The sequence below is a fragment of the Mobula birostris genome, chromosome 19, assembly GCF_030028105.1.
Source record: "Mobula birostris isolate sMobBir1 chromosome 19, sMobBir1.hap1, whole genome shotgun sequence".
NCBI lineage: Eukaryota > Metazoa > Chordata > Chondrichthyes > Myliobatiformes > Myliobatidae > Mobula > Mobula birostris.
In genome coordinates, this window is record NC_092388.1 from 40,311,384 (window position 1) to 40,324,583 (window position 13,200).

At 42.8% G+C, this 13,200-nt stretch overlaps 1 protein-coding gene across 1 annotated transcript in view; it reads left to right on the forward strand.

Annotated features, from left to right (window-relative positions):
• The first annotated feature begins 3,429 nt into the window (after positions 1–3,429).
• The window catches only part of LOC140212538 (NFX1-type zinc finger-containing protein 1-like), a 64,308-nt gene continuing 54,537 nt past the window's right edge, over positions 3,430–13,200 (forward strand). Inside the window, exons 1-3 of the mRNA XM_072283477.1 lie at positions 3,430–3,497; positions 6,448–6,545; positions 10,521–10,796. Of these exons, the coding sequence (XP_072139578.1) occupies positions 6,491–6,545; positions 10,521–10,796 (331 nt within the window). The 5' untranslated portion in view covers positions 3,430–3,497; positions 6,448–6,490. The remainder of the gene's footprint in view (positions 3,498–6,447; positions 6,546–10,520; positions 10,797–13,200) is intronic.

The following is a 13,200-nucleotide window of genomic DNA, read 5'->3' on the forward strand; positions in this document are numbered from 1 at the left end:
GGTGAGACTAGAACTAGGGGACATTGCTCAAGATTCAGGGGAGAAGATTTAGGATGGAGATGAAGAGAAACAGTTTTTCCCAGAGAATGGTGAATCTGGAATTCTCTGCTCAGGGAAGCATTTGAGGCTTCTTCACTAAATATATTTAAGATACAGTTAGATAAATTTTTACATAGTAGGGGAATTAAGGGTTATGGGGGAAAGGCAGGTAGATGGAGCTGAGTTTACGGAGAGATCAGCCATGATCTTATTGAATGGCGGGGCAGGCTCGATCGACCGGATGGCCTACTCCTGCTCCTATTTTTTACGTTCTTATATTCTTATTACATCTTTGCTTTCATATTCTAGTCCTCTTAAAATGAATGCTAACATTGCATTTGCCTTCCTTATTACTGACAAGTTAACCTTTAGGGAATTCAGCACCAGGGCTCCCAAGTCCTTTTGCACATCTGATTTCTGAATTTGCCCCACATTTAGAAAATAAGTTCCTTCTATTAAAATGCATGACCATACAGTTCCCCGTGCTATTTTCCATTTATGACTTCTTTGTCCGTTTTCCTAATCGTTTTCCTAATTCCTTCTGCAGAATCCAAGCTTTCTTAATATCTAGCCACAAACCAACAATTCTGTCATAATGTGAAAAATAGCGGGCCCAGCACCGACTCCTGTGGAACAGCACTAGAGACTGGCAGCCAACCAGAAATGGTCTCTTTTATTCCCACACTTTGCCTTCTGCCAGTCAGCCAGTCTTCTATACATGCTACCATGGGCTTTTATCTTGTTTAGAGGCCTCAGATGCAGGACGTTATCAAAAGCCTTTTAAAAATCCAAGTAAATAACATCCACTACTCTCCTTTGTCTATCCAGCTTGTTATTTCCTCAAAGAATTCCAATGGATTTGTCATTAAGGAAACCATGCCAACTTTTGGCCTTTTTTTTAATTGCTTGCCTGTGAGTACCCCAAAACCTCATCCTTAATAATCACACTGATGTCTTGTCAATCACTAACTGGCCTATAATTTCCTGCTTTTGTCCCCCTCCCTTCTTAAAGATTGGAATTACATTTTTGATTTTCCAGTGCTCCGGAACCATTCCAAAATCTACTGATTCTTGAAAGATCAGTAATGATTCCTCCTCAGGCTCTTCAGCTCCTTCTTTCAGAACTCTGGGTGTAGTCTATTTGGTCCAGGTGATTTATCTACTTTCAGCCCTTTCAGCTTCCCAAGCACTTTCTCCTTGGTAATAGTGACTACCCTCATTCCTGACTCCTGACGCTCTTGAATTTCTAGCATGCTGCTGGTGATTTCCACAGTGAAGGATGGTGCAAAATGTTAATTCTGTTCATCTATTTTTTCTTTGTTCCCCATTACTACCTCTCCAGTGGCCCATTGTCCACTCGTGCCTCTCATTATTTATGCGTGTATCTGGAAAACTTTTGGTATCTCTCTTCTACGTTATTGGCTACTTTACTTTCATATTCCATCTTTTATCTCCTTTTTTCAGTTGCTTTCTGTTGTTTTTAAAAAGCTCCTAATCCTCTAGCTTCTCAGCAATTTTTGTACATTGTATACCCTCTCTTTTGCTTTTATGCTGTCTTAGACTTCCCTTGTGTGGTCAAAAATGTAGGTGGGCTGATTACAAAAATTCTCTGTTGCACTGAGTGAGGAAGGTTATCGAAGCATTCAGCAGGATATAGACTATTTGGAAATGTGGGCAGAGAAATTGCAGATGGAGATTAACCCAGAAAAGTGTGAGGTGTTGCACTTTTGGTGGTCAAGTACAAGAGGGAAGTCTACAGGGGCAGCATGGTAGTGTAGTGGTTAACAAGTTTCATGACCTATGCTGATGATAGTAAACCTGATTCTGATTCTGATTAGCACAACACTTCACAGTACAGGCGACCCGGGTTCAATTCCTGTCACTGCCTGTAAAAAGTACGAATGTTCTTCCAGTGACCGCGTGGGTTTCCTCCGGGTGCTCTCGTTTCCTCCCACCGTCCAAAGCCGTACTGGTTGGTAGGTTAGTTGGTCATCGTAAATTGTCCTGTGATTTGGCTAGCATTAAATTGGGGGACTGCTGGACGGTATGGCTCAAAGGCTCAATAAAAGTATAAATAATTTTTAAAATGATGGGAGAATTGACTTACAGAATTATCTTGGGCTGTTAGTCCGTAGCTCCCTGAATGGGGCAAAATGAGTAAACTAGGATAGTAAAGAAGACATACTTAACTTCTTTGATGTAATGTTTAGTCCTTAACTGTAGGAATCATGTTGCAGCTATATAAAACATTGTGTCGGCCACATTTAGAGTATTGTGTGCAGTTCCGGTTGCGATATTATAGGAAGGATATGGAGGCTTTGGAGAATGTGCAGAAAAAGTTCACCAGGATGCTACCTGGTTAGAGAATACTGACAGCAAGGAAAGATTGGACTACATGGTTTGATTTTATTCCGGAGTGTTAGCGGCTCTGAGGGGAACTGAGGGAAGTATGTAAAAATTAGAAAGGAATTAACACGGTAGAAAGTCAGAGTCTTCTTCTCAGGGTGGAAATGTCAAATACTAGAGTTTCAAGGTGAGAGGGGAAAGGAGATTTATGAGGGGTCTTGTTATTTTACGGAGTAGTAGGTGACAAGGGTACACTGCTGGGGGTGTGGTGAAAGCAGATACAATTGCAATGTCTAAGAGGCAGTTACACATGCAGGGGATGCAGGGAATGGAGACAACCTGCTGGACATGGGATTAGTTTAAATTGGTGTCATGGCTGACAAAAGACATCATGGGCCAAGGGGTCTGCTTCTGTGCTGTACTTTTCTATGTTCTATTTTTCAGTAGAGAGAGAGAAAAACAAGAAGCATATATTTAAATAATTACTAAGATGACAGGATAGATTTTTTTTCACCTAATGACCAATATGGGTTTAGAGTACACTACCTGAAAGGATGCTAGTGGCATTATATTTAAACTATTTGGATGTGTACTTGAAATGCCCTGGTCTGCTTGTATCATACATGCTCTACTATTTAATATTTCCCAGGCGGAAACATAGGCGAGGGCATCCGCGGTCACTTAGTTAGAAAGAGGCAAAGTCTAGTTTAACCGCACCAGTTTTCGAGACCTTTAGTTCAGAGTGCAAAAGCTTATGAAACTGGGGTAGCTGGTGGGAGTTATCTACAGTACAGTTTTTAAAGATTGCACACATTCTCGTTTCCTGATTTGGACGTTTCCGAATCGGGTAGTTGAACTGGCCTTCAATCTGACAGACTATTCACACAGATTACAACGTTTCCGGGAAATTTGGCATCTAAATTTCATTTCTTGTTTTGCCGTCAGCCTAGCCTTCTAAACCGGGCACTTTCATTGGTCGCTTGGTGACGTAGACGTCAGCACATTTTGCAGCGATTCAGAGGAATCGAAACTGAACGGTATTAGATAGAGCGGAGTTTCGATCGCTGAGTCCATTGATGCTGCGGTCTGCTGAAGAACCACTGCGCGAACAGGTGAGAGTTAACTGCTGTCAGCTTCTGCTTGAGGACGTTATTTTTCTCTGTTGTTTCATTCCCTCCCTGAACTGTAATGGTACCGGTGTGTTAGAAATTGCTTCTGCTAATCTTGAAGTTGAATATTTCCCAGCCAAAAATAAAAGCAAAATTAACACGCCGGTGAAAATCATTAACTGAAATCAAAGGTTTATTTATTTGAACTGTTTTATGTGCATTATACGTGATGGACGTATAGAACTGTTGGAATGTAGTTGGGAATGGGCAATGTAGGGACAGTGCTTACCGATGACTTCCAAGGAAGTCTCTCAAAAATACAGGCAGGGGCTTTTAACTTTTCTTGTTCCTGTGAGTGCCGGTTGTTGGAGACCTTGCATGTCCGCAGTCCCTTGGTTTATTGACAGACCACAAACCAGGAAATACAACGCGATTTGTCTTTTAACAATGTTACAGAAAGCGGAATACTTATATAATAAAAATGTTTTTTTTAAATCTCTGAACGTGGGGATGACGCATCAGAAATGATGTTCAGCGGTTGTGCTGATTAATTATAAATGCGCCTAACTCAGATCCGATGGTTTTATGTTTTCGGTAGCGATAAGGGTGAATTGAACTTCGAACTGCCAGGTGGCAGGCACCCTGTGTGTGGTGCACCGCATCAGCGATAGGGCTATCAGCATGACCCGCCGACGAGCCGGTACCAGTTGTCAGCGTCACCCGGAGCTGACTGGAGCACTGACAGTTTCACCCACAACCACACCCGACCCTCTCAACTGATGACTAGCAAAACCGAGACATTTTGTAGCATTGTGATGAGATTGAATAGCTACTTGCTTTATAGTTATCACCTGTTCTCTGAAACTCGTGTAAACATTCACTGCCGGTGGAAATATGACTGATAAACTAACATTACTCACACATGTAATAAAAATAGTAACAAACAATTCTCTATGACTTTGCAGAGTCATGCAGCTTGATCTCCATTTTGAAACGTCTTACAGAATGAAGCCCTTCAGCCGATTGAGAGTGTTGCACCTTTGAATTAGATTGTGACCCATCCTAATCTCAGTTCTACCTTGCTCCATAAGCAGTAAAAAAAAGATTGACTGTGATTTTTGTTTTAAAAAAGAGACAGCTCACTCAACACCCACCGAGTGTACTGTGTTTCTGAATTGGACAGGATCTAATTTTATGATAACGCTTTGCTTTCCTACTCTCCATTCCAATCCAATAGCGAATGAAGTAGTTTATCTGCATTGAATTTATCAAGCCTTTAACTTGAGTGCATCAAGGCACAGGTGAGTTTAGACACCATCGGCTCCCCCTCCCCCCACTAAGACTAGTATATCAATTCTGAAGTTCATAGTCAAAACTAAGCAGACTACATATTGGGACATTACATTATTTTAATCCATCTGGAACCTAACTCCAACTTTTACCTTCCAAATTCTTCGAAATAAAGAACAACTTCCATTATTTAAACATGGTATTTCAGACATTTGGTTGATGCTGATTGCTGGCTTTTTGACAACTATGAGAGATTTGCGCTTAGTCAGGTGGCCTATCTTTCAAATCACTGTGGCTAATTTAACAGATGTTGATTATTTGATGATAGTTGTACCTGGGACACTGATCTAAGCTACTCTTGCAGCAATGTCCTGGGCTGGAATACTCTACTACAGCCAACTTGCTTTGAGTGAGAAATGAATCCAACCATTGAAGTATTCTCCCCTAGTCTCAGAATCACCAGGTCTCCACAATGCTGCATTTTGCCTTGAAGCAGCATCTCTGTGACCTCACCTCTGGAATCCAGCTGTTTGTTCTGAAATTGGGCCAAGTCTGTGATCTCTAGCTGTTGGCATTCTTAAGGTGCACTTCTTAAAAAGTTGGACTTTCAATTGAGTAACACTTAGATTCAAATACATTTTGTGAATGGAGATATCAGTAATATTGTGGGCAGTTTCCTTGGTCTGATGTTTAAGGCAAATTAATTACTGAAGCTAGTAATAAATGGACAATATTTCTGATGGCTACATTTTTTGTCTTAATTGTATCCAGGGATTCTAGGAAGTTATGTGTGCATTAATCCCACTCCCTCAAATTTGCTTCATGATCCGTAGTCTTGTGTGGTCCCTCTTTCCCTTCCTTCCTAAGGTCCTGGTAATTCACTGTATAGGGTCCAGATGGATTTCAATATGACACTATTTGTCGTTTTTCCCTTGTTTTCACTGAACTGGTGAAAATAAATCTCCTATGATTCTGTTGTTTGTTAGTCACCTTAGACATCATTCTTCATCAAAGACATAGGTGAAGAATTGGACTTGCATGTAAGGCAAACCAGGTTAGGACATCAGCAATGTATAAACTGAAATTACTAGAGCAGTGTGACTCAGACTGAAGTGGTCACAATTTCATTCCTCTCCAGAAATAGTTGCCTTGCAGTCATGTATCCCTGGGAGAAGAAAATGTGTTATTTGACTGACTTTTCTAAATAACAAGCTCTTACTAAGCATAAGGTAATGAAATCAGAACAAAAAAAAAGAAATGCCCAACATTTTTGACAGCAGTATCTGTGGAGAGTGAAACTGACTCAGCATTTCATTGCAGAGATATGAGAATAAACAGATTTTAATTGCAGGAAGTGTGTATGGGTACAGAGAATGTATGACAGGGCAGAGAACTTAGTTCTCAAGGTAAGTACAGTTACAAACACCGGAAAAAACTGAAACATCCAGCAGCAACTGTGATGAGGAGAGAAACAAAGCTGGTTACTTGAAGAGTTAATGTCTCCAGACAAAATACTTTGATTTGAGATGAAAGTAGTTGGAAATGCAACTATATGTAACCAATAAAACACTTCAGTGAGATGCCTTTGAGCATTTTTCTCTGTTAAAGGCATTAAATAGAAGTGACTTTAAATTTGTTGAAAAGTTATCTCTATTTCTTACAGAGGCAGCTCAATAGAATCGGGTGAGAAACTCCTGCTGTCCAGGATGTCCAAGCAGACATGGGAACTGCTGGAGGCCTGCAAAGACTCAAGAGTGACAGGTAAAATGTTCTGCAAGAGTATTCATGTTAACTTCAGACCATGCTTTGGAATAAGGCACAGGTATTTGCATTATTGAGTGAAATTAGTCCCTGAAACAGTTTAGGAAAAATTAAAATACCTCCAGATGTATTTTAATAATGGTTTCCAAATGCATCCAAACAGTGTAAACCTCTTGTTGCAGTGGGCAAGAAGGCACTGAACAAGGCTGCAAGAAGGTGGCCAGTAATGTACAGCTGGAGTATATCTAGAAATTTTTATTTGTGTGTTATGTCTTCCAAGTTGTTCTGCGTCATTGGATCAAGGCTAAGTTAAGCAATGCACTTCATTGTTTCTTTAGCCAGAAGGTGGGGAATCTGTGGAATTCATTGCCGCAGGTGGCTGTGGAGGGCAAGTCATTGAGTATATTTAAGGCAGAAGTCGATAAGTCAGGGCTTGAAGGGACATGGGGAGAGGGCATGAGATTGGAGCTAAGCAGGAAATGGATCAGCCATGATGAGATGGCGGAGCAGACTTGATGAGCCAATGACCTAAATCTGCTCCTATATCTTATGGTCTTATATGACAGCTATACTGCATCTGTGGGTATCACATATAGATATGTATATTAATATCCATTCAGTAGATCAATAGATATGGAGGCACAAGGAACTACATATGGTGAAATCTGGAGCAATAAAACAAGTTGCTGGAGGAACTCAGGGGGTCATGGTGAGAGAGGCCAACTGAAGAACAGTTAGGCTCAAGATCCTGCCCAGAGATTGAGAGGGTAAGGTGAATGGGAGATAAGACCATAAAACCATAAGACAAAGGAGCAGGATTAGGCCATTTGGCCCATCGAGTCTGATCCATCATTTCATCATGGCTGATCCATTTCCCCCTCAACCCTATTCTCCCCCGTAACCTTTTACACCCTGATCAATCAAGAACCTATCAACCTCCTCCTTAAATACTAATGACCTCGCCTCCACAGCCACATGTGGCAACAAATTCCACTGATTCACTACTCTCTGGTTGAAGAAATTCCTCCTCATCTCCATTCTAGATGGACATCCCTCCATTCTGAGGGTGCACCCTCTGGTCTTAGTCTCTCCCACTCTAGGACACATCCTCTCCACACCCACTCTGTATAGGTCTTTCAATGTTCAATAGGTTTCAGTGAGTTCCCGTGTCCCCCAACCCCCTTCATTCTTCTAAATTTGGGCAAGGACTGGCCCAAGGACATCAATCACTCCTCGTATGCTAACCCTTTCATTCTTAGAATCAGTCTCGTGACCCTCCTCTGAACTCTTTCCACTGTCAGCACATCCATTCTTAAATAAGCAGCAGAACACTGCTCACAATACAAATGGCTGGTTATAAAGAGGAGAGGGGAAAGGGTGAGGCAGCAGTTGGCAGATAATGGGAGAAACCAGGCGAGCAGGGGTGGTTGAGTTGCTGGGGCCAGTTGTGGAAGGGAGGGTGGAAGTGGTGCCAGAGGCAGGGAGGTAATCATTGCATAGAACAAAGGGCTACAGATTATGCAGCCTGTTAAGCCAGGAGAGTGATGAGTGGAACCAGATAAAGGTGGGGTGGTGAGCAGAGGGAACAGCTGGGGGGAAGGGGTGGTGTCCCAGTGGGTTGAGTGCTTGGGTGATAGGTGGCTGGACTGGGTGGGGAGAGTGAAAAAACTGGATAACGGGGAGTTGGGAAGGAAAATGTGTAAGCAAGATCCTGAGAGGATCAGTAGGAGAAAGAAAGAGAAGGAGTATCTGTTACCTCAAATAGAGGATTAAGCGTTCAGACCATTACCTGGTGCAATATGAGTGATGCTTTCGAGATTGTTTTCTGCCTCACCCTATTAGTGGTAGAAGAACCTGAGGACAGACAGGTTGATGTGGGAACAGGGAAGGGAGTCAAAATGGCTTGCCACCAGGCGCTTAGGATGGCCGTGGTGGATCAAGTGCAGGTGCTTGGCTAAAGCAGAGTAGGCTTGAGCATCGAGACACCTCATCTCAGTGGCACACCAACCATCTCTGCACCGGGCTGTGGTGGGGTGTCAGAGGGAGGCCGGTTTCCTGATGTAACAGCATGCTATCTGCAGCCAGAGCTTGTGTCTTTTTTAAAGGTATATGGCTTTATTCAGACTGAAGGACTAAAGGGATGTGCCAAATTTGATCTGCAGGGTAGGACTGAGCCAGGTGCCAGTGTACTGAATGAGTTAGCTTAGTTGTTCCCTAAAAAGCAGACAACTGCTTTAATTCCTTTTTAGTTGTGGCTGAAGTTATTTTTATGTAGTTCCCAAACAGTAAGGTGTTGATTAATGTTTATATTAATTGCCTTTGCTGTTCCAAATATCATGAGATCTGTGTTATTTTGGTTACTAAGTCAGATCCCATTTTTTCTTCGTGTCCAAACTTTGATCCATGCATTTTGCAGTACAACAAAGTCTATTAAATGAAAATTAGAAGTACTGAATATGCTGGAAATCTAAAAAGAAACTTAAAATAGTGAAATCTCCAGTAAGTTAGTTAGCATCTGTGGAGAGAGAAATAGAGTTTGCACTTCAGATTGAAGACCCTTTATCGGAATTCAGGAAGTGTGAAAATAAATTACTTCAATTTGTAGGGAGTGTAGGAGGAGGGATGGATAAGTCAAAGGGTATATCTCGGTTACGTGAAGCCAGGATTGCCGTGGGTGAATGCTGATGTAAATTAGATGGCTCCAAAAACAGCAATGCTGGCCTCATCCTACCAGAAATATTCTGATTATCTTATCTGTCCCTGTCCCACACCCACCTTAAAGCTGGTATATTTCTCTTTTCATTTTTTCAGTTCTGGTAAACAGACTTTGACTGAAATATTAACTCAGTTCTGCTTTTCTCAGATGCTGCCTCGTTTGTTGAGTGTTTCTGGCATTTTTTGTTTTTAATTTAATATTCCATTAATAATTTGTTTATTGTAAAAGCTTACATGCCAGGGCTTAATTGTGTGCGTATTATTTTCATCATGGTAGACCTCATCTTTTATGTACTTGTGAACTAATAAAAATATTTCAGAGTTTCTTAATCTGTCTTTGAGCTCTTTTTATTTTCACTGGTGTTTAGAGTTTTTCGCAGTGTAGGGAAGTCTAGAACTAGGGGGCAGGGTTGAAGGTGGGGGAGGAGAAATGTAAAGGAGATGCAAGTTCATCACAGGGAGAGTGATGAATGCCTGGTATGGACTGCCAGAGGAGGTACATGTACTTTGGTCAGGCCCTTGGATTTGAAAAGTTTAGTGGGCTACGGGCCTATTGCAGGCAATCATCACAGATTGGCATCACAGTTTATGTGGATAAGGTGGTCCAAAGGTCTCTTTCCATTCTGGACCATTCTGTGCCCCGCCTAGTAGACAAAGAAAAAAGCCCTCATCATATTCATCCGATAGTTATGTTTAGAAATCAAGGATTATGCCTCATAATATAAATTATCTAGACAAGTACAACCATGTCCTTGAAAAAATCTACTTCCATTCCAAGCAATATTTTTTGCTGCTTATCATAATTTTAATTGTTTATATATTCATTCATTCAGAGATACAGCACGGTAACAGGCCCTATTGGCTCGAGGAGGCAGGGCTGCCCAATTAAACCCCATGTGACCAATTAACCTGCTAACCTGTCCGTCTTTGGAATGTGGGAGGAAACCAGAGCACCTGGAGGAAACCCACTCAGACATGGGCAGAATGTACAAATCCCTCACAGACAGTGGTGGGAATTGAATCCAGGTTGCTGGTAACCTCTACAGTACTGTTTGAGTTTCAATAATCCAACAACTGATCAAATTGAACATTTGGTGAATGCAAAGAAGCTATTGCTTGCAACTTTCAATCTACTACAAAAATAAGATTTATGCTGATAAATTTCTTACCCCCGGCTTCAAACGAGGGACAGTCAAGTGAGGAAAGGAAATGGGCAATGCCACTGTCAGAAATAACGAATTGAAACCTATTTTGTTTTAGGCCCCCAAGCCCGACTAATGCAGCAACGTGAAGGCCAATTGAGAAGAGGTTATGTTCCAGGCATCGGACAGGCATCTCAGCACCAAAGGAGAGACCAAAAGCGAGGGAATACCCAGCATCCTTCGGCGTTTAAGCCAAATGAATCACACTACAGTCCTGCAAGCAGGTCTAATGATCACCATGCAGCAAAGATTGGGCCTCATCCACAAAATTGGGTCCATCCAATTAGTGGTCAGAAAGAAATAAGAGAAGCAAGTAATCGAGCAAGAACAACAGGTGAGAATGTAATGTTTTGTTGACTGCAATGATTCAGTGTGACAGATTAAGATAGTTCTTCGCATTAAAGCTGAGCTCTCAGTTTTCTCCATGCTGCTTTTGTACAGCGGTCTACAGCAGAAAGATCACAATCTCAATATTGGGCAGAAGGGTTTATCAAATCATAAACGCAAGAGGTTTTACAGATGCTAGAATTCCAGAACAACACATGCAAAATGCTGGAGGAACTCAGCAGGTCAGGCAGCATCTATGGAAGTGAATAAGCGATTGTTTCCGGCCAAGACAGTTCATCAAGACTGGAAAGGAAGGGTGAAGATGCCAAAAGGAGGTTGAGGAGGTGGGGTGGGAAGGTAGATAAGCTAGAAGGAGAAAGGTGAAGCCAGGCAGGTGGGGCGGGGGTGTGAAACAAGTAACTGGGAGGTGATAGGTGAAAAAGCTAAAGGGCTGGAGAAGAAGACATCTTATAGGAGGGATAGGACCTTGAGAAGAGGAGGAGGAGGAGGAGGACCAGAGGGAATTGATAGATAGGTAAGAGGTCAGATTGGGAAGGGCAAAAATAATCAGAAGTTGGAGAAATCAGTGTTCATGCCATTAGGTTAGAGGCTACCCAGACAGAATATGAGCTGTGGCTCCTACCTGAAAGTGGCGTCTTCATATCAGAAGAGCAGTGACATGTCACAACAGGAATTAAAGTGGCTGGCAAGCAGGAGATCTCGCTTTTTTGCAGATGGAATGGAGGTGCTTGACAAAGCGGTCCCCAGGTTTACGTCAGGTCTCACCAGTGCAGAGTTGACCACATTGGGAGCACCAGATACTGTTAACAACCCCAACTGATTCACAGGACTGTTTGGGGCCCTGAATGGAGGAGAGGTAGGAGTTGATGGGCATGCATAGCAATTCTGCCCCTTGCAGGGGTAAGTGCCAGGAAGGAGACCACTGGGAAGGAACAAATGGACAAGGGAGTCACAGAGGGAGTGATGCCTGAGAAAAGCAGACCATGGGGGGGGGGTGGGCGGGCACAGAATAAAGATGCTTTTGGTGGGAGGGTCCTGTTAAAGATAGCAGAAGTTGTAGAGAATTAAGTGTTGGATGTGAAAGCCCTTGATGTGGCAGAGGAGGACAAGAGGAATTCTATCCCTGTTAATGCGGTGGGAAGGTGGGGTGAACATGGCTGTACAGGAAATAGACAAGAAGTGGATGAGGGCAACATGAATGGTGGAGGAAGGGGAACCCTGTTCTCTGAGGAATAGGACATCTCTGTTGTCCTCGAAAGGAAAGCCTCATCCTGGGAACAGATGCTGTGGAGATGAAGGAACTGAGGAAAGGGAATTGCATTTTTACTGGAGACAGGTTAGGAAGGGGTATAGTCAAGATAACCAGGGGAATCAGTAGGTTTATAAAAGATGTCAGTTGACAGTTTGTTTCCAGACGCAGGGACAGATTAAGAAAAGAGAAAGTGGTGTTAGAAATGGACCAAGTGAATTTTAGTGCAGGGCGGAAGTTAGAGGAAAAATTGATGAAATTGACAAGCTGAGCGTGAGTGCGTGAAGGAGCACCAATGCAGTGCACCAGCGGTTGTGCATTACCAGGAAGGCTTGGAACATGGACTGTTCCTCATAGCCAGCGAAGAGGCAGGCATCGCTGGGCCCATGGCTACCCCTTGAGTTTGGAGAAAGTGGGAGGAGCTGAAGGAGAAATTGCTGAAGGTGAGGACCAGTTCTGTCAGATAGAGAGTGGTGGTGGAGGGAAGTGGCCGTGTTTTGTCAGGAAAGAAGCGTAGAGCTTTGAGGTCTTCTTGATGAGGGATAGAAGTATAGGGACTGGACATCCATGGTAAAAATGATGCGATCAGGGTAAGGGAATTGGAAGGTTTTGAGATTGAGAGCATGTGAAGTGTCACGGATGTAGGTTAGACCATAAGACCATAAGACAAAGGAGCAGAAGTTGGCCATTCGGCCCATCGAGTCTGCCACGCCATTCTATCGTGAGCTGATCCATCCTCCCATTTAGTCCCACTCCCCCGCTTTCTCACCATAACCTTTGATGCCCTGGCTACTCAGATACCTATCAATCTCTGCCTTAAATACACCCAGTGACTTGGCCTCCACTGCTGCCCGTGGCAACAAATTCCATAGATTCACCACCCTCTGACTAAAAAAATATCTTCGCATTTCTGTTCTGAATGGACGCCCTGCAATTCTTAAGTCATGCCCTCTCGTACTAGACTCCCCCATCATGGGAAACAACTTTGCCACATCCACTCTGTCCATGCCTTTCAACATTCGAAATGTTTCCATGCGGTCTTCCCTCATTCTTCTAAACTCCAAGGAACACAGTCCAAGAGCGGACAAACGTTGCTCATATGTTAACCCTCTCATTCCCGGAATCATTCTAGTGAATCTTC